Source organism: Indicator indicator, chromosome 1 (assembly GCF_027791375.1).
Source record: "Indicator indicator isolate 239-I01 chromosome 1, UM_Iind_1.1, whole genome shotgun sequence".
NCBI lineage: Eukaryota > Metazoa > Chordata > Aves > Piciformes > Indicatoridae > Indicator > Indicator indicator.
The window spans coordinates 12,072,280-12,093,649 of record NC_072010.1 but is presented as its reverse complement, the minus strand read 5'-3'; the positions used below and the strand labels follow the sequence as shown (position 1 = coordinate 12,093,649).

At 41.7% G+C, this 21,370-nt stretch overlaps 1 protein-coding gene across 1 annotated transcript; it reads left to right on the top strand.

Moving 5' to 3' along the window:
• The first annotated feature begins 996 nt into the window (after nucleotides 1-996).
• On the top strand, nucleotides 997-20,504 carry CWC15 (CWC15 spliceosome associated protein homolog). The gene is made up of 7 exons (XM_054385094.1): nucleotides 997-1,028; nucleotides 2,914-3,049; nucleotides 5,025-5,137; nucleotides 6,047-6,135; nucleotides 7,726-7,836; nucleotides 19,357-19,475; nucleotides 20,174-20,504. The coding sequence occupies exons 2-7, from the start codon at nucleotides 2,919-2,921 to the stop codon at nucleotides 20,301-20,303; spliced, it is 693 nt and encodes a 230-aa protein (XP_054241069.1). The 5' UTR covers nucleotides 997-1,028; nucleotides 2,914-2,918; the 3' UTR covers nucleotides 20,304-20,504.
• Nucleotides 20,505-21,370: the final 866 nt, after the last annotated feature.

Genomic DNA, 21,370 nt, shown 5'->3' with positions numbered 1-21,370 from the left:
CATTGGATAGTTAGAAATGTTTAAGAACTATTACCCAAAACAAAGTGGGGCACTCTGCACATTCTGCGTTCTGCAGTGGGGGCAGTTGCTGGGCTGTCTGGCTGCTGTTTTCTTCTTCTTCTCTTCTGGCTGAAGATAACACACTGACCTTGGCAGCTAAGTTAACAACTTTCTGCTCTAACTAACTCTGCTTTCTGTCTAGGGGGGTCTGGGGGGGAAGCTCCTGGGAGAGGGAGGCCCCTTTGGGAAGGGTCCCCTTTGGGAGGAAGCAAAGGGAGATTGGTTGTGCTTTTCTGTTGATTGTATATATTTGTAAATGTTGTGAATTTTGTATATTTGTACATATTCATTGCATTTCATCATAGATTGTAGATTCTGCTTTGTAAATACAGCTTTTCATTTGCTTCCAGACTGGGCTAGCCTGGTTATTATCGGTGGGGGGGGGGGAATTTCAGCTCATACCGACACACAAACCTAATCATGAGCTAATTTGTAAGAGAAAACATGACAGTGGCTCACATCGGTAGGTTACAGTAACGGCCGCTTTAAGCCCTCAGGCCCTCACCCTCCATGAAACTGTCCCCTGGCCTTCCCGCGGGGCCTGCTTGTTCTTCACTGCACCGGCGAGAGCCCGACAGCTTGTAGGCCACCGAGGGGAGGCCTTGCCCAGGCAGGACTAGCGCAGGGCCACTGACTAGTGGCATCTCAGGGCAAGGCCAGAGAAACCCTGAGCCGCAAGCTTCCTGTTCCGAGCTGAGCTCGCCCCGCCTTTGAGGAGGAGAGAAAGGGTCGGCGGAAGGCACCATTGCTAGGCAGGCAGCACCGCTGCTACAGCAGCCACTTCCGCCTCGGTAACCGTCATGGCGGACACGCTCTGCTCCCTCACGTGGTAATCCTCCGCGCTCTCTATGGCCCCGCCGGCCGCTCCCTGCACTTGTATCTGTGGTGCCCGCGCGGTGCCTTGTGGGGGCTTGGAGGAATCATGGTGGTGTAGGGTCCGGTTGCGCAGGGTGGGAAGAGTGTGAGGTGTAAGTACCCGGCAAGGCGGCGTGTGAGCGAGCTGGCAGGCTTGGCCTGAGGAGAAGCGGGGAGCGCCAGGGAGGACTGCAGTGGGGTCCGCGAGGGGGAAAAAGGCATCTCGGGGGATGTTAGCGGGGCGGGGGAGGTCCGTATAAGGGGATGGGCTGTGGCATGTCCGGAGGCCGGGGACACCAAGGAGGGTCTTGGGGAGATGCTGATGTGGGCGAGAGGGAGCGTTTGTGCAGAAAAGAGCGGAGGGTGATTGGGTTGCGGGATAAGGATAAGTCAGCGGGCCTCACCGCGAAGCTCCAGGCCCCGCGGGGGACAGTGAGGGAGTCCGGGGGGTGATCGCACTCCAGCCACACGTGTGCCTGCTGCGTGCCGAGGTGTCTGTGGGGTGATGCTGCGGCGGGTTGTCGCCAGATCTGGTGCTCAAGTTGGGGCTCCCTCGTGGAGGCGGTCAGGAGGGGCCGGCTGTAGCGCAGCCAAAGCTCCAGGTTGAGCCCAGAAACATTCTCTTGGCTGATTACCCTTGTGTGGCTTGTTCTGCCTTCGTGTAGCACTAAAGAAGCTTCTCCAGGGCTGTATTCCTGAAACTGCAAAGGTCAGTGTGACATTTTCTGAGTGGTTTCACACTGGGTCCTTTAAGGTAAAGCCAAACGCAGGCTGGCTTAAGAGAAGCAGAGACAGTTTCGAGGGAATTTGTTAATGATGTTAATGCATCATTAGATGTAGTTCTTCACCTGAATTCGTTGTATCCTCCCATTCCATACAATTAGCCCAGAGAAGTTCTTAGAGCAAGTTTCATTCTTGGATCATGGATCTGGCAGAGCCGTGCCAAGACAGAGCTAAAATGGCTTGCTGAGTTCCAGCTGACTTGCACAGTGTCACTGAAAAATAATCCTTGGTTAATAAGGGAAGGCTTGTTACTGTCTCACTTCTTTTTAGTGTTTTTGTCTGTTTTCTAAGTACTAGTTCAGTGGCAGGAACTGAGTTCAGCCTCATAGGATGTTACTTTGAGCAACAAATTATTTTGTGATTTTAGCAATAAAGCTATGTGTTTTGTGATTTCATTGAAAATGAAAAAAAAAAAGTCCAAAGTAATGCAAGTAGAGCATAAATAACTTTTATTCGTGTATCACAAAAGCATTTAACATATTCTCTTGTCATCTGTTAATATCCAGCCTTCCGGTTGGTAGGACCAGTGCCTTTATGAATCTCTGCAGATGTCTTTCATCAGTCTTACACATCTGTAGTGTGTACTTAATGGATGTGTGTGTCTTGGTGAAGCAAAAATGACCATAGTTTCAGATAGTAAATTTAAGATGGTGCTGGTTGATCATGCAGAGCTTTTGGAACTGGCTAACTGTCTTAAACTCTTGGCACAGTAGTTTGGGATTTCAGGATCTCTAGCTCCTGTCCGGCAGTGCTGAACACAGTGCATGCTGACAGGGTGTCTGTTTAGCTAGGTTGGTTGGCATCTGTTTTGCTCCTTTGTCACAAAGAGTTGATGCTAGTGATTTTGGGTGTCAGCTAGGACATGCTGGTGGTGCATGGACTCCTGCAGTTTCTAAGTGGGAGCTGATGAAAACTTCTGCATTTGTGTGAGCTTTTTAATTGCACTTTGCTTACATGAGGGTAATGCTATCAGCCTTGTGCTGCCAGGGGTACATTAACTCTAGCCCTTCAGAAGGCTTTGATGACAAGCTGAAGCTCCACAGGTCAATCCCAAAGGACTTGGACAATGAAAAGCTCCTTAAATTTCAAGGATCATGAGCTGAGTGATGTCTGGGATTCTGCAGAGGGACTTGTCATTGCTTCTAGAGTTCTAGGAACAAAGTAGCTTTTAGTGAAAGTCTTTCACAGTAACAATTGTTTTTATCTCTTTTGTAGTTAAAATGACGACAGCAGCAAGGCCAACATTTGAACCTGCAAGAGGAGGAAGAGGAAAAGGTGAAGGAGACTTAAGTCAGCTATCCAAGCAATACTCCAGCAGAGACCTTCCTTCTCATACTAAAATCAAATACAGGTTAGTATTGGTGGTTTTGTCTTAGAGCAGAACAGACTAGGAGTTATTTTTTGTTATGAGCAATCCTCTGAAATTTTCACAGTAGGTGTTGATGTACCTGACACTGAGCAGACACTGGACACTCAGTAGTGGTGCTAAATGAGTGGGCTGAAAATGTGTCTCAAAAGCAGACCTAGGAGATTGAACATGTTGGAAGTAATTGGAGAGGTTTCATTTCAGTGATACTTGTTACTGCTTCTGGAAGTGAACTGTCAGAAGCTGGTGAGCTTTGCAGAGGAAGATGGGATAAGAGGACCGAAGTTGAGTGTGTCTTAATAACAGAAAAACCACATCATGTATTTGTTAAAGGATCATTGGAAAGGGTATTAAGAGGAGGCAAGGAAATAATGGAAGAGCACTCAGGCAGCAGTATATGTAAGAAGAACTGGTGTTAAATACTGCAGGTGGTTCATGCAGGCTCTGGGAAAGGAAAATGCTTTAATCAGGAAGAAAGATAATGGGTTCTTAGGAATATTTCCCTCCACTTGAAAGTCATAACGAATCTTCATTATCCTTTTGAAAGATTAAGTGAGATCTGGAGTCAATGTGATACAGATACCTCGAATTTAAATGAAATGTGCTACTCCTGTCAGGGAAATTACTGTTAAGATTTTATATTTGCTTTTCTGTGCAAGTGTTTACCCGCCCCTTTGTCTTTTAAGAATAATTATGGATAAGGGAGTTGGAGCGTTTTGGAGAATACCAAGATCAACAGCATGAAAAGTGCAGTCAAATGCTTTTTGTTGTTATGGGGAAAATTGCTGATGGTTTGTTTCTTTAAACATAGGTGGGATTTGGAATCCTAGCCTCTTGCTTTGAAAGAATTGGGTGGGGACAAATACATACAGGAGTATACAATGTATGTTTTAATAAATCCCTCTGTGTGCATGACAGACAGAGCATTAAGTGTCTTCTGTGTTTCTCCCAGATACCTAATACAAAGTTGTCTTTGTTAAATTGCCAAGACTGCATCGTTGCCTGAAACATTCAGTGTTTCAATCCCACTGATGTTTGCTTGAATGACACAAGGTTTGGAGGGATTTTGAAGCTATATCAGGGATTCTAAGTTCAGGTTTTTAATTACAAAAGCAAATTAAATACTTCATCATAAAGACAGGCTGTGCACACAAAGTGTTTATAATGGCTCAAGTCTGGATTTCTTCCAGCCACTCTTATTTCCAGCTCTGGGTTCACAGAAAGGTGAAAGGAGTTGCTGCTTGTTTTTATTCATTAGTTCTTTTCAAGATTTTCACAGAAAATTCAGCGCTCTTTACATGGAACTTAGTGTGACTCAAATGTAAATAGTCTGTTGCTTTTGGCCAGCGTGTAACATAAAAGAGGGAAAATGTGTATTTGCAGTTTCACTAAAGATAGGGTCTTGCCTGTTCTTCCAACTCTTGGGGGTTTTTTTGTGTTTTTTTTTCCAAATGGCTGTGGGAGATTATCTGGATTATCCCCCCTGAGAGAGGAAAAGGGCTATGGAAAGTATGGTCTAGTCTTGGTTTTATCTCTAAGGCTTAGAGACTGGGTTTGCAGCAACTTGGGATGATAGAACAATGAGGAAAGTTGGCCATAATGCTCTTGGATGTCTGCTGTGACAGTGGACTTGGACTGCTGGAGAACAGAAGATTTAGACTTAGCAATGAAAGATAGATTTACTCATCCTGGGCTTGTAGGAATTTATGTATGGTCTTAATTAATTTGAGAGCCACTGGAAGGAGCATGTGTGTGGCATTGTGTGTCTGTGTGTAATGCATACAGGAAGCAGGGGCTGATGAAGAGAGAATAAACAAACCTGTCTACATGGTACCTAGTTCCTATTCTGAATACTTACCTGTTCACTCTAACATTTATTGGCCTCCTTGAAAAAATTTCTCCTAGCTGCAAACTGTCAACTTCAGCTGTTTTTTTTTTCTTCCCCTTCATGTTGTTTTAGACAGGCCACTCAGGATGCTCCTGAAGAGGTGCGTAACCGTGATTTCAGAAGGGAGCTCGAGGAGCGGGAACGAGTCGCTGCAAGAGAAAAGAACAGAGACAGACCAACCAGAGGTAAAAACAAAGACAGCTTTATGTGACGTTGCTCTTGCACAAAACTTGGTGTTGCAAGAAGTTTGTAGGTTGCAGACAATGTATTAAGAGAGTAGAATTCGGGGCATTGGTCAGACAGGTCAGAACTGTTGACCTGCAAGGGAATGTTCCACTGGCCTTCTTGCTGCCTTCATGCTAGCTGAAGTCTAGGCCAACCAGCAGAAGACTGTAGGCCATCATGTAGGCCAGCTGATACAGTACAATTGTAATGAATTGGCAGCACACATGTATAGCTAATAAAAGGGATTTTTTTTCTTGTGTACTTGGACAATCAAGACAGGAAGGAGAAGGATGAAAACTCATCTTCTAGTGTTACAGCACCAGTGCAACAACAAATCCATTTTTTGAAGTATATTACTCTCTTCAGGTATAGTGAAGTAATAATGAAAATGACAACAGCGTTTTTTATGAAATACTGTTTTTTTTTCTACTAAGCTTCACAGAATTCAGGTCATTTAGGTTTAGTTGTGAAGTTACGGTGGGACTCTCAAATTTGCAGATGAAGGCAGATGTGGTACAGACCAAACTAGCTAACAGCAATGCTTTTGGAGTGGTCCTCAACAGGAACCTTACAATTTTATATATACGATAAGTTCTCCACAGGTTTTTCTTCTTGGGGGAAAAAAGAAAAAAAGAAAGACAAACTTCTGGAGGCCAAATTGTATGTTTGGAGATGTTATTGTTTCCCTTGAGGATACCCACAGGGGAGGACTCAGCATGGGCGCTAAGATTAAAAAGCAAGGAAGAAGAAAGCATGAACTTGTATCTCTAATGCCAGGCATTGTGTGTGAAAATTCCTGGTTTCTGACATTAGATGTTGTTAAATGAACTGAGTGACTTGGTTGCTTTTTTTGTAATCCTGTCCCATAGAACACACAACATCATCTTCTGTGTCTAAGAAGCCTCGCCTAGACCAGATTCCTGCAGCAAATCTTGATGCAGATGATCCTCTTACTGACGTATGTATCTTTTTCCTGTCTTTTTTCCTTTTGTTGTCCTGCCTTCAGGATTTGCTGTTAGTAGAATATGTACTTTTAGATCTGTTAGAGACTGAAGATGACTTCTAAGATATCTTCCTGCTACAGTTGCTCTACTGTGGTGGAAGTCTGGTGGTTCAGAGGATTCTGGGCCATGCTGTAATAGTATTCTTGGAAAGCACACAATATTAGGGAACTGAAAATACTACTTAAACTGTGGGTAGTGGGTGATTTTTAATTTTTTTTGTTTGTTTTTTTAATACTGGATTAGTTAGAATTTCCCAAAGGTAGAACTGTTGAGATACACCAACTGTCTTCATGAGCATTAGATTCTTGCTCTAGCTCTTCTCCTCATGCTGACATCTAGGAGTTAAGTCTAAGGCTTCACACTAAACTCCTTTTTATTTGCATCCTGTTATATGTGGTCCCAACAATATTGGATGTGGTATTCAGGCATATTATTATTATAATGATTCCATGTTACAATGATCAGAAGAGTGATGGGGGACAGCTATTTTCTGGAATCTGTCAGATTGGGCTAACGTTAATGGGATGAGCTTCAACAAGGTCAAATGCCAGGTCCTGCACTTGGGTCACAACAACCCCAAGCAGCGCTACAGGCTTGGGGAAGTGTGGCTGGAAGGTTGCCTGGCAGGAAGGGAGCTGGGGGTTCTAATGGACAAACAACTGAATATGAGCAAGCAGTGAACCCATGTGGCCAAGAAAGCCAATGGCATCCTGGCTTGGATTAGAAATGCTGTGTCCAGCAGGAGTAGGGAGGTGATTGTCCCCTTGTACTCAGCTCTGGTGAGGCCACACCTTGAGTATTGTGTCCAGTTTTGGGCACCTCAGTACAAGAGAGATGTGGAGATGCTGGAGGCAGTGCAGAGGAGAGCAAGGAAACTGTGAAGGGCCTGGAGAATAAATCTTGTGAGAAGTGACTGAAGGAGCTGGGGCTGCTTAGTTTGGAAAAGAGGAGACTGACTGAGACCTCATTGCTCTTTACAACTACCTGAAAGGACATTGTGGGGAGGCTGGCGCTGGTCTCTTCTCACAGGTAGTTAGTGATAGAACGAGAGAGAATGACCTCAAGCTGTGACTGGGTTGGTTCAGACTGGAAATTAGAAAAAAAAAAATCATTGAAAGGGTGGTCAGGCATAGGAATGTGCTACCCAGGGAGGTGGTAGAGTCACCAGTCCTGGAGGTGTTTAAAGGTCATTTGGATATGGTGCCAGGGGATATGGTTTAGGGGTGAACCTTGTAGAGTAGGGTTGTCAGTTGGACTTGGTGATCCTGAGAGTCTTTTCCAACCTGAATGTTTCTGTGATATGAAACGTTTGAATTACAAAAAATTAATTGCAGTCATCTAAAAAGCCCAAACATATTTTTGTCTTGACTTTACTGCACAAGAGCAGATAAACCATTTGTATTGTATTTGCTCCTGCTGCTGCAAGCACACAAGTACTTTGGGAATCAGCCAGCAGCAAATTGCAGCCTTAGCTGGGCAGGCCAGGCCTGGTTTTGTTAAATGTGATGAATGATCTGCTGCTTGTTTTTGTGTGTTGCCATTAGGAAGATGATGAAGATGAGGACTTGGAAGACAGTGATGATGATGACACTGCAGCTCTTCTGGCTGAACTAGAAAAAATCAAGAAAGAGCGAGCTGAGGAGCAAGCCCGAAAGGTAAAGTGAAATTTCTCCCATTAAAGAGCATCACTTCTTTTGCAGACTGATGTTTGTTAAAACTGGTGTGCCTGAAGTACTTAGGATGAGTAAGAACTGGTAGACAAAATGCCCTTCAAAATTCTTCTCAAGGTTGATGGGTTCTACCTAATAATTATTGTCAAGAATATTTTTCTTCAGTAGACACACTGAACATTTTATTCACTGAAACATTTATTCACTTTACCAACACTTCATGGAGGCAATGAGTCAAGATAATCCTGCTTTTTTGTATGCAAGTACTTCTGAAAACATCTGTCACACCAAACTATATAATGTCATTAGTGAGCTACATACTATCCAATGTAATTTCATTTGTTCAATAGTTTTTATGAAACAAGAAATTTGAGTTTTATTTATGAAACAAAAAATGGGTACTTTTTGATGCTTTTTCTCGTGACTTCAAGTTTTATACAGTAACTACTCTATCATAGTGTTGGTGCCGTTGCCTTGGCAAGGAGCACCAGCTGTAAGCATAAGACCAGAACTGTTTCATGTGATTATACACAAATGAGTTTATTTGGAAGAATGTTTTCACAAGAATGAGTAATAATGCGTCAGTCTTTTCAGAACTTGAAAAGTCAGCTCACACATAGCCTTCATACCTCCCTATAATCTCTTGCTCTACAGATAAACACCATGTTCTGCCCTTGAAAGGGGAGGGAACTCTCTCTGTAGCTAGAAATTGTTTTCCTGTGAGCGAGATCAAATGCTATGCTGTTGGCTCCCACACCTCCTTGGGCTAAGAGAGTTTGTTGGGATGGAGTGCATCAGCAAAATCCCTGACTGATGAATGAACTTAGAGGGACTGTTTCTGGGAATAATTTGTGTTGTCAAACTCGTCAGGACTTAAGATGAACTGTGCCGGTTCTGCTGTTGTATTGCAACAGAGTTCACTGTCAAGTGTTTTTCTTTTGTGCTGCTGAAACAACTCTGCCTCTGGTGTTGCAGCAGCAGTGGTGAATATGGGCAGCATTCCCTCTTATGCTTTTAGGAAGTGCTTTGGTTTCTTTGAGAAGGGCTTAAACTGTTCTAGTGCTTTTGAAAAATATTGCAAGATTCAGTTTGAATACGTTCTCCATTACTGTAAAAAAAATTTAAAAAACCCAAAAAAAAAAATAAACCCCAACCAAAACCGTCCCCAAAAAAATGCCAAACAACCCAAAAACGCCCACAAAACCAAACCAAAACCCCACCCCCCTGCCCCAAACCCAACACAAACAATGCACACACACACCAATCTAAAGCAAGCTAACCAAACCCACATCCATACCCCCCTGCCAAGAAAAGCCACCTGTTCTCTTTGTCTAATCTGAGATGGCTTTTAGAGTGTGTTAGATACATATACATATAGAGAGATATATATGTATATGTTAAATGTTGATCAGGAAGCTAATCAAAGGCTGCTGTGACAATGTTTTGTTGCTTCTGAACTACTCAACCTTTCCTGTAGCTTGTCCGTAAGTGTTTTTTGTGAATACTCCAATAAAGTCAACTGGCAATGAACAGGGCACAGCATGTAGCAGACACTAGAAACATTTGGGAGGAAATGTTGTTTTAACTGCCATAGGCAGTGATGTAGTGGTTGACTGTTCTTGTTAATAATAGAGAATTTACCTTAAGAATCAACAAGACCAATAAAACAGTAAGCTCTGCAGTTCTGGAGTTAAGTGTTTTGGAGGCTAAAAGCTGTCTATGCTGCTTTAGTGCAGAATTGCATGCAGAAGGCTGTTGATACTGATTCTCCACCTGGTCAGTGACTGGTCTTGTACATTAAAATATGTCTGAAAGTGTCACTCATCTCCTTAACTCCAGGGAGACCTTATAGCTACGTTTCAATATCTGAAGGGAACCTTCAGGAAGGCTGTGGAAGGACTGTTTAGAAGGGCTTATAGCAATAGGATGAGGGGCAATGGTTTTAAACTGGAGTAGGATAGAATTAGATCGGATATAAGGAGGAAGTTCTTTTCAGTGAGAATGGTGACTACTGGAACAAGTTGCCCAGGTATGTGGTTGAGGCCCCATCTCTTGAGACTTTCAAGACCAGACTTGATGTGCCCTGGGCAGCCTGGTCTGGTTGGAGGTGTCTCTGCTGACTGCAAGGGGATTGGACAAGTTGACCTTTGAGAGTCCCTTCCAACCCAATGCAATCTGTGAATCTTTATGAAGTTGTTACTTTGTCACTAGAGGGTGCTAAAGGCTATAGAGTAGTTAATATAGCACTTGTTTTATTTACTGTCTCTTAGATGATCTTGGTTTTTTATCTTCATGGATGTTCTTCCATACATTTGTTTCTTCCTAAAAATGAGTTATTTGCAAGCTGTTGCATATTTACTATCTGCTCTTTTTATTCTGGTGCTGGTTGGTGGCAGATAGGCTCTGTTAAAGACTGACATCTTCAGTAAACAGTGGGGGCTCTACAGGTACTTGGAACCTTCTTTTCTAGGGTGTTTTTGGTTTTGTTTTTAAATAGGAAACTAAGACTACACTTATGGAAAAAATGGGGAGCAGCTTGGGAAAAAATCTTTAGGAGTAAGGGTCTGCCCAGGGAAAATCACTTACATACGTTGGCTTAGGACTGCAATCAGTTTAGATTGTGCCTTGTTTTCCATGGCTTTGAAATAAGGCGTTACTGCCAAAGAATTTTATTACCAGTTTATATAAATCCCTTCTGCCTTCAGATGAAATATGTGGGATTTCATATTATTATGTATTACAGACTGTAATTTAAAGGGAATTTTGTAAGTGACCTTATTTTAATCATCCAGCTGACTTCAGGATCATGTTTTGTGTAAAGTCTCAGTGGTGCAGTCACTGTTTGTCCTTGTGCATGTACAGGGATGGTTTACCTGTTGAAATGCTGCAGTCCAAGGTAGGCTGTGAGGAAACCAGTGGCAAGGCAAAGGGAAGCTGCACTCAACGTCTCTTCACTCTTTTGCACGTTGTCCTCATATCTCTTTGTTGTACTGCAGGCAGATTAATGCATTTCTGTGTGTTCTTGAAACATGTCAGGGTCTTAACAGGATGGAGTGGGTAAAATGCAGTAATATACTCCACAAATTTGTGCCATATATAGGTTTTTCATGATACTTGAGTTGCATTGATTTATGAAAATGTTAGTAATTTCTGAGAATTCATTCCAAGTGAACTGTATTTTTTGTTAATTGTTTTTACTCATTGCATTGGTGTCCAATATTGTAATGGCCATGAAAGGAGAACTGCTCCTTTTAAAATGCATCTCCAGTGAGATGGCAGTTAAAATATGAGAATCTGCTTTTTAAAAATTATTTTATTCATATCATCATGCTGTCTGTTAACATCCCTTAGGTGGTAATATCAATTTCCATTAAAATCCTCTAAATCTAATTTTAACAAGTAATAGCATTGAAAGGTTCTAACTTCCTTCACACTGATATTTCCCTGTAATCTGTGAAGCAAATAGTTTGTCAACTTAATAAGCAATTTCTGTCAAATCTTGTTAACTTCTCAAAATGCTTAAATTCCCTTCAATTCTGTAGAAATATTAAATACTGCAAGTGTTTTTAAAAATGATTGAGCATGGGAGTGCTCCTGATTTTTCTCCTGCCCTGCATAATTTTACTCTCTCAAGCTGTTTCTAATAGACACAAAAGCAACCAGGAAATTTTATTTTTGAAAGCCATTTCTGTGTAATAGTTCTAGAACTGTACAAACTCTAGGTTTATTGTCTGCGTGAACAGTCCATGGATAGGTTTTGTGGAAGCATTTCAATACTCAAATTCAGCATTACGGTGCTCTTGATTTTTTTCAATTTTCAAGTACTTCCTTAAAAGGTAAATTGAAATAGTTAAAAACAAACAATACCAGTGAGCAGCTGAATGTACATGTGCAGTTCCAGCTAAGCTATTTTAACATACAGTCAAGTTTTATGTTTATTTGAGAAAAGACTGGGAAGGTTTTGGTTTGTTTCCTTAACAGTTTTGTATCACAGAACATTAGGGATTGGAAAGGACCTTCAGAGATCATCAAACCCAACCTCCCTGCCAAAGTAGAATCACCCAGGGCAGGCTGCACAGGAACATACACAGATGGGTTTTGAAAGACGCCAGAGAAGGAGACTTCACAACCCCTCTGGGCAGCCTGTCCCAGTGCTCTGTCACCCTCACCGTAAAGAAGTGTCTCCTCATGTTGAGGTGGAACCTCCTGTATTCTGGCTTGTCCCATCACTGGACACCACCAAAAAGAAACTATCACATTCATCCTGACACCCACCCCTCAGATATTTATAGATGTTAATAAGATCCCCTCTCAGCCTCCTTCTCTCAAGACTAAACAGCCCCAGTTCTCTCAGTCCCTTCATAGGAGAGATGTTCCAGTCCCACAATCGCCCTCATACCTCTCTGTTGGACTCTCTCCAGCAGGTCCCTGTCTCTTGAATTGGGGAGCCCAAAGCTGGACACAGTATTCCAGGTGTGGTCTCACCAGGGCAGAGTAGAGGGGGAGGAGAACCTCCCTAGACCTGGACACGCTTTTCTTAATGCACCCCAGGATGTCATTGGCGTCCTTGGCCACAAGGGCACATTGGTGTCCCGTGGATAACTTGCTGTCCACTAGGACTCCAAGGTCTTCCTCCATGGAGCTGCTTTCCATCAGGAGGAGCCCTACTCTGTACTGGTCCCTGGTGTAATTCCTCCCAAAAGCAGGGCTCTGCACTTGTCTTTATTGAACTTCATGAGGTTTGCTTTTACCCAGCTCTACAGCCTGTCCAGATCTCACTGGATGGCAGCACAGCCTTCCAGAGTGTCAGCCATCCCCCTCCCCTCAGTTTCATATCATCAGTGAACTTGCTGAGGGTACACTCAATCCTCTCATTCAGATGTTTCTCTATAACTGAATATATTACTTTATCAGTGGTCAAAGTAGAGCTTGGTTCTGTCCTGTGTTTTAGTTGTGTGACCAGATTTGAAATAAAACCTTTAGAAGATGAATCTAGATAGATAGGTAGACTCTTTTATTAAGAGTCTAACTAGAGCTAGGCTGTCAAATCAGTCATCAGAGAGGCAAAAGGACACTGTAGAGACATTGGTGCTGGTCTCTTCTCACAGGTAATTAGTAACAGAATAAGAGGGAATGACTTCAACCTGCAGCAGGATAGGTTTAGACTGATCATTAGGAAAAGTTTTTTCCCGGAAAATGTAGTCAGACATTGGACTAGGCTACCCAGGGCGGTGATTGAGTCACCATCCCTGGATGTGTTTAAAGGTCATGTAGATGTGGTGCTTGGGGATATGGTGTAGGGGTGAACTTTGTAGAGTCAAGTCAGTGGTTGGACTTGATGATCCCATGATGATTCCATGATTTCTTCATTAAATGTTTGAGATGTGCTAGCAGTAATTACCCTTGCCAAAAGCTAACGATAATGTCCCCTTCCTTGTGGGCAAAATGACACCAAATCTGCAGGTAGACACTGCAGTTGTGATTTACTCTCTGCTCATATTTTTTGGACTTTAAATCAGTTGGTTCACTTGCATGGCAGTTGGCATAGGATCGAATAGCTGGGGTGGATCTCTGCGTTACGAGGTTTTGTTCACTGCTGCTAAAGGCAATGCTGTCATAGTTTGTCATTCAAGAATTACCACTTAAATAAGGCTATGTGATTTTATTTTTTTTTTTTTATTTCAGCCTTCAATGAAATGTATTTCAGGTTTTCTTTCAGCTACTCAACATCTATAAAACCTGAGTATGCTAACTTGCTTTAATACAATGGAGTCATTTCAGGAATTTCAGCAGTTCCTGTAAAAGTAGTCTTGCTTTGTGCTAAAGTAAGAAGTACACTGAAAGAGTAACCATGGTAACAGTAATGTTTTTCTTTCCTTTGTGGTCAGAAACAAATACACCAAGGGATTGTTATTTTTATAGCAAGATAAGGAATAATTGTTCAGTTAAGGTTAATACAGTTTTATCTGCTGCTTTGTTCCATTTTTTTTGGTCTTTTGTCTCCCCCAGCTGTGATGCCACATGGTGAGTTTAGCTGTGCAGTGAGGGCTTGCTGTAAGATCCAATTCACATTGCAGTGTCTCCATCTGCTTTCTTGGGGCATGGGATTCCCTCTGCCAGTCCAGTCTTAATCTCCATACCATAATATTCCTGTTCTGTTGCCTCTGCCTCCAACATGGTGGTTACAACATGGGTGATGTTGATTCATCTCTGCAGCTAGTTAGTTCAGCACACTGCCCTTGAAAAGGACATCACTACTCTCTGTAGTGATGGAATGATCTGGAGAAGAGGAGTCTGAGGGGAGACCTCATCACTCTCTACAACTACCTGAAGGGAGGCTGGAGCAAGGAGGGAGCCATCCTCTTCTCCTTGGTGGCAAGCAACAGGACTAGAAGAAATGGTTTCAAGCTGTGGCAGAGGAGGTTCAGGCTGGATATTAAGAAATATTTCTTCACTGAAAGGGTTATCAAACATTGGAATGGTTTGCCCAGGGCAGTGGTGGAGTCACTGTCCCTGAAGGTGTTTAAGGAGCATGTGGACCTGGCACTTAGGGACATGGTTTAGTGTTAACCTTTCAGTGCTGGGTCAAGGGTTGAACTGGATGATCTTTGAGGTCTCTTCCAACTGGATGTTTTCTGTGATCTGTGGTGTGTGTGTGTGTTTTGTTGAAATGCCTGAGGGAAAGAGTTGTATAGCTCTGACAGAATGGAAGGTAAAGGGCAGGTAAAGAGGCATTGTTTTAGAAAGGATGGAGTGAATATAGATATATTATTTGCCCCCTTAGGCTTTTCTTCTGTGTTGTGGGTTTGTTGTATCCATAGTGTTTCAGCTTAATAAGCCTTTGTTCCACCACAGAAAAGAACAATGTAGGCTTTGGAACAACCAGAGTCACTTATGTTGTGAACAGCTGTGGCTGATTGAGCCTCAGAGGTGTGAAGCTCAGACAGCTATGATGGTTATGTCTGGTCTGTTTGATTTGATACAACCCATGCTCCATCTCCTGGAGCATCCAGGCTTTCAGTGGAGGAATGGGCAATGGGAGATTTATGTGGAAAATTCTGAAACCTAATAAAAAACTTCTTTTGGCTGGAAAATGGGGGATTCTGCAGCCCTAGCCAAAATGGACAACTTATCTGAAGTGTAAATGTCAACTTTACACCACTGTGAGTTACACTTAGTATTTCCTCCATGTCTTGTGTCTAAGATACAAAACTTAGTAACTATTACCTTCTTTTTAAATCTTGAATACTAATCTCGAGGAGGTTTAGTGAAGCTAAATAATTTTTTAAATCTTCAAAACAAGTCTTCAGCATTAGCCTGCTTCCTGAAATTTGTTGACATGCCATCCAACCTAGAAGAGCTTTGAACAAGTGAGTTCCATAAGCAAGTTACCAGGTGTGCTGGATCTTCTTTGTAAAGTGCCTAAAAGCAGCATTGCCTTGCTCAACAGATGTGTTCCCTGTTTGCTTTCAGACTCTAATCCATTACTCCTTAATGACAGAGACAAGTTTACACTGTTTGTTATTCCTTCTAGTTGTTCTGCCTCTGTGGGTTTAAAAGACAGCAAAGTTCTGTTTTTAAACAGAGCTGAGAAGCAGGGAAGGGTCACACAAAGTGTCCAGGGGCTCTTACTGTGAATATGGAAAATCAACATTGAAAAACAGGATTCATGGATGTTTTCTGTAATTGTTGCACTAGACAAAAATGTTTGACCAACCTCTGTTAGCATCATGTTTGTAACTAGTTTTAATAATTTAATAGGTGCAAAAGTAATCATTTGTAATTCCCAAGATTGCCCCTATGGCTTCTTTTAATTACTGTGCAGTTTTTGCTACCCTCCAGTCCTCTGGAGTTAACTTGAGTCAATGCAGTTTTTTTGCAAGCAGCTAGCAGTTTTGGACAGAATTCAGCTGAGTTGGAAATGCCAAGTTGTTAGGGTCAGTGCACAAGATATGTATCCTAGGTTCCATAGTGGTGCAGTGGTGATGCAGTCAGTAGAACCTGGAGCATGGTTGGTCATCTGTGTGAGCAGAAGAGCCATCTGGATTTCTTAGTATATTCTCAAAATCTCTTTCAAGATGTGAGCTCAGGTCCCTAAGTGGCATCCTGGCTTATATTAGAAATGTTGTGTCCAGCAGGAGTAGGGAGGTGATTGTCCCCTTGTACTGAGCTCTGGTGAGGCCACACCTCAAGAACTGTGTCCAGTTTTGGGCACCTCAATACAAGAGAGATGTGGAGGTGCTGGAGCAAGTGCAGAGGAGGGCAATGAAGCTGGTGGAGGGCCTGGAGGATAAATTTTATGAACAGTGACTGAAGGATCTGGGGCTGTTTAGTTTGAACAAAAGGAGACTGACTGAGACCTCATTGCTGTCTACCTGAAAGGATGTTGTAGCGAGGCTGGTGCTGGTCTCTTCTCACAGGTAGTTAGTGATAGAACAAGAGAGAATGACCTCAAGCTGTGACTGGGTAGGTTTAGACTAGGCATTAGGAAAAAAAACTTCATGGAAAGAGTGATCAGGCATTGGAATGTGCTGCCCAGGGAGGTGGTGGAGTCACCAATCCTGGATGTGTTTAAAGGTCATTTGGATGTGGTGCCCGGGGGTGTGATTTAGGGGTGAACCTTGTAGAGTAGGGTTGTCAGTTGGACTTGGTGGTCCTGAGGGTCTTTGCCAACCTGAGTGTTTCTGTGATTCTGTGAAAACCAGATCACAGAGTCACAGAATAGTAGGGGTCAGAAGGGATCTCTGGAGATCATCTAGTCCAACTTCCCACTTCTAAGGCAGGTTCACCTAGATCAGGTTGCACAGGATCATGTCCAGGCAGGTTTTGAAAGTCTCCAGAGGAGACTTCACAACCTCTCTGGACAGCTGGTTTCAGTGCTCTGACACCCTCAAAGTAAAGACGTTTTTTTTCTTATGCTGAGATGTAGGTGTCTTAATCTGGAGCTGAATCCTGCTTAGTTTTATACTACTGATTGTAGTGTAATGCTTCTTGAAAGCATTACTCCTTTATTTTTTTTTTTATTGCCACATTCTATCACTTTGATACTGCTTTTTTCATTATCAGAAACTAGCGTTGGGCTAATTGAGTCTGAAGGGTATTGCATTGTAAAGCAGATAAAAATTAGGATGATGCCTAAACCTTATTACAGAAAAAATCAATGTGCATCTGTGTGTAATAAGAACACTGACATAGGGCATGCATGTTTTCAATAATTCTTAATATTGGTTTTATTTTGCTCCTGTGATTCTGAATGTTTACAATTCAAACAACTGCTTGAATGCTTTTCACTTTCCTCCCCTTCATGCTGGAACTATCAGCTTTATAGGGACTGCTGAGATTAAATCTGAAGTGGTGGAAGGCAGGGAAGAACTGTAATTTCTAGTGTGACCCAGATAAAGCCATGCATGAAGCACAGGTTCAGTAACTTTGGATCACAGACAAGGTTAATGTCTTAGTAATTTGAGAGACTCTGCCATGCTCTGGTTGCCACCTTGAGAAGAGTTCCTCTGGAGTTCAGCTCTCAAATGGAGTGCTGCTAAGTCTGTTTACATAGATAGGACTTGGAAGAAATCCTCTCCACAGAAGCTTTTGTCAACAGGGGAGTATTAAGTTTACAATGCCCTCTTTAGTACTACCTTCTCTTGAGTATAGTCCAGTAAGCATTTTTAGATTGTAGCATTCTTATTTGCTTTTAAGCTTTATCCCAGACCTCTTGGGTTTTTGTCAAAGCCTCACTTTTAATGGAGCATGTATTTAAAGATGTAGATCCCACCTAATTTTGGACAACACAAGAGAATGCCATGCAGAAGGGGCTGCCTATGTTTCTTGTCTGTAATCCACAGAGGAAAGATGTGTAATTTGGATTTGTATTTCTAATACAGGGAAAATAGCTGTTCCCTACCAACTGTTTTTTGCTCTCTCTGTTTCTTTATTTACTGGGGTGGTGATAACAACCGAAGCTGGAATGCAAATGTTGGATTAAAGCTATGTTTGAAAATTCAAAACTTTAGTTTGTGTTAATAACATTTAACTGCTGCTGTTTGTGTTTAAGGCTCCATGGATACAGCAGTAGGGGTGAGTTTTGCCTGCACACATGTTTTAATCAGGGCATTACAGGGCTTGTCCTGAAGCTGTGCCATGCTTTTAAGCAATATGCCTTCTTGGAGAGCTTTTCCCATGCCACTGGCAAATAATTGCAGCTGGTTCTAAGTTTTGTTGGTTTTTTTTTTTTGTGAGAAGTAGTAGGTGGTTTGGTTTTTTTCATAACTAGATTTTGAAAGGTAAAATCTTTGCCAGTGATCCTGTATCATCTGATAGGAATATTCCACATACCTGACAGTCCAATTGAAAAACCTTGTATATTGTAGATAGATTAAGTAGTCTGTCACTTGGTATTGATTAAATGTTTGAAGCTAGAGATCTATGGCTAGAATCAGTGTTCAAGTTAATCACTTAAACCTTGTAAATGGTTATCAAGAGAAACATTTCCCCTTCTGAGATCCCATAGCAGCCCTTGGCCATGAATTTTGTGCAGCTTGGGGAAAAAAAAATCTTGTAATTTCTCTGTCTTTAGTTTTTATCATTTTTGAAAGCTGTGGTGTGAGTCTCAGGCAGCACTAATGAGACTCAAGTGCAATTTTTAACTAAAATATCTTCAGACCATCCTTCAGCATACAGGGAGAGGGAGACCTATTTAGTCATCTAAATTAGGGAAATTTGTTGTGGTTTTGTTTTGTTTTTTTTTTTTTCCTTCTGCTACTTTCATTAAAGAGCAATTTGAAAGGTCATGGGTAGATATGTTGGTGTGACATCAATATTACATATTTATTTTGAAGTCTGTGAACATTTAAGTCACTAAATATATTAACACAGCTTGGAAGCACAGGCAGCGGAGCCTGCTGTGTGGTACTTCACTTGGGCTTGGAGTTACATGCTTTGGTAGTACAAGAAGAACATTTTTCTGATCCTTAATATTGGAAGTCTTAAATAGTCTAGAACATCCACTGCTCAGTTTCATCTTAAATTTCTCAATATTCTTTTTAATTTGTCCCTAGAGAAGTCATTGTTGTAAAACTCAACAAATTGCTGAAGTTGATAGTTTAAACATGCTGTAAGGTTCATTCCACCCAATGAATATTGCATAATGTATTCTTTTTTCTCATGAGGACAAAGAAAATCTTCTCATCTGTACAGAGATTTAATATAATAAATATGTAAATGGTAAAACTAGAATTTAACTGAATATTTAATGCAACATCATAGGTAAGTAGAGCAGAGAGGAGTGTTGCTAGATTGACAGTTCATTAGCAATGTTAAACTCTTTAGAACGTCTCTGCTTCTGTCTTTATTCTACTTATACACAAGTGTCAAACACTCTGAAAAGTCTGAACTGGGAATTAAGGCATTATTTGTGTGAGTGTTCACAGCTAATTAATGTTTATCTCTACCAACTAGAAGAGAAAAATGGCCCCGAAAAGTAATATATCTGTTTCCGGTTCTCAGGAACAAGAGCAAAAGGCTGAAGAGGAAAGAATTCGGATGGAGAACATTCTGAGTGGTAATCCACTGCTGAACCTTACCGGCCCAGCACAGCCTCAAGCAAATTTCAAAGTGAAAAGGAGGTACTGTGAAATCCATACTGTGATATCCATCCTCGTACTCCCTCCTGTTACTCAGTCTGAAAATGTCATCACTGCCATTGGCTTTTGTTTCCTTCCCCAGATGTTGGCACAAGCACTGTAGTGTGGAAGGGGGGTGCTGATGCATGTTGTGATTGTCTTGTGCATTTCTCTGAACAAATCGTCCTGCTACGTTGTGTTTAAAAAAGAGACAAAGGGATGGACAGCTGTTTGTCTGAAATTGTTCTTAATACAAAACATAACAGGACCAAAGTTTCTCAAGGAATTGGATGTTATGCTCCCCTTTAAAATCTAGCTGGTTTGGAGGGGTTATTTGGGCTTCTCAGTATAACTAGAATCAATAAATAACAGCCTTTTACTAAATACAATCCTTGTTCCAGCTACTGCTGTGATTAGCAAAATTAGGGCCATTAGATTCCAGGGGTTTGTTCTTCTCTGTTCAGATGGTCATTATTTTCTGTAAAGATAACCTATAATCTATTTGATACTCATCTTGCTTCTGACTCACAAGCATGTAGGAGATGACTTGGATTAGAACAGTAGATCTGTTTAAATTTAATCCTAATGACATAGCTGTTCTCAGGACATTTAAATAGGAGGCCAGACTTAATTTATGTATTTGTGTCAATTGCACCTGATTTTCATATAAGCTTACTGAAATTCAAAACTTTTGTTTTCAGATGGGATGATGATGTTGTCTTCAAGAATTGCGCCAAGGGGATAGATGAAACAAAAAAGGACAAAAGATTTGTGAATGATACTCTGCGATCAGAATTTCACAAGAAGTTCATGGAAAAATACATCAAGTAGTACAGTTCTGCCTGCAGTGCTGCTGAAGGACTTGGCTTATTCCCTCCCTGCCCTGCAGAATTTGAATCTGAATACTTGGTCATGAATTCCCAGATGCTTTTCAAGATCATCAATAGGTTCATGATGAGTAATTGCTATGTATCTGGAGTTTTTATTCCTGCAGTATGTTTTCCCTTTGAGTTTTAATTAAATCAGTTTGTGGTTCATGAATGTTTTTCTGCTCACATGCATTTACTTTCACTGGCCACCCTGTAGAAGAAAGAAGCTGGTTTGCAATTATAATTGTTTGCTTTCCAGACAACCTCTATTTGTAGTGGTGGAGGTTTGTAACTTAGGCAGCTACGTACATGTCAGCATTATCAAAGATGGGGAATAGCTGAGTGTGATATGTGTGTGAACTGAAAGCAGCTGTACTTGCCATAGCAAACTAGACTTCTTTCCTTTTAATAGCTAGCTAGAAACTTAGTAGTCTTCCTTTCTAGTTTCTGCTTGCTGTTGGATTATGATTTGGTGAGGTAGCTCCAGATTTGTAGCAGTGCTGCTTTCTGGGCTCTCTTGGCTCAGCGCTCGTGGAGTGTTACCATGTAGTGCCTGGAGGAACACGAGAGGGAAATGCTCTGTAGAACCATGGTGGGTTTCTTCCTTAATAAACCATTGCAGTGCTTAGTGCCTTTGCCTCAACCATGTGGCCAAGAGGGTCAGTCTGTGTGTGTGTGATGGTTCAGTACTAATAGTGTTGTCAAACTTGCAGGTGAGTGTTTTTATTAAATGAGTGATCTCCAGATATAGCAGTACACTTTGTTTACTTCTTAAATGTCCATTTTAACACTTATTAGGGCAATATAAAATACGAATGACTGAAGAGTATCTCCATTGTGAAAAGATTAGTATTCTTCCCCCCTCTTCTGTCATCTCAGTTGCATTTAAAGACTTGGCCAAGCGATGCAGTGGATGTACACCTAACACTTAGAAAATGTAGTTGCCTCTCTGTCTAGAAGGCTGCAGTGGCAGAACTCGGGTGTGTTTACTCTTGCCCTTTTCCTTGCCTGTGTTATGCTCAGTCTAGA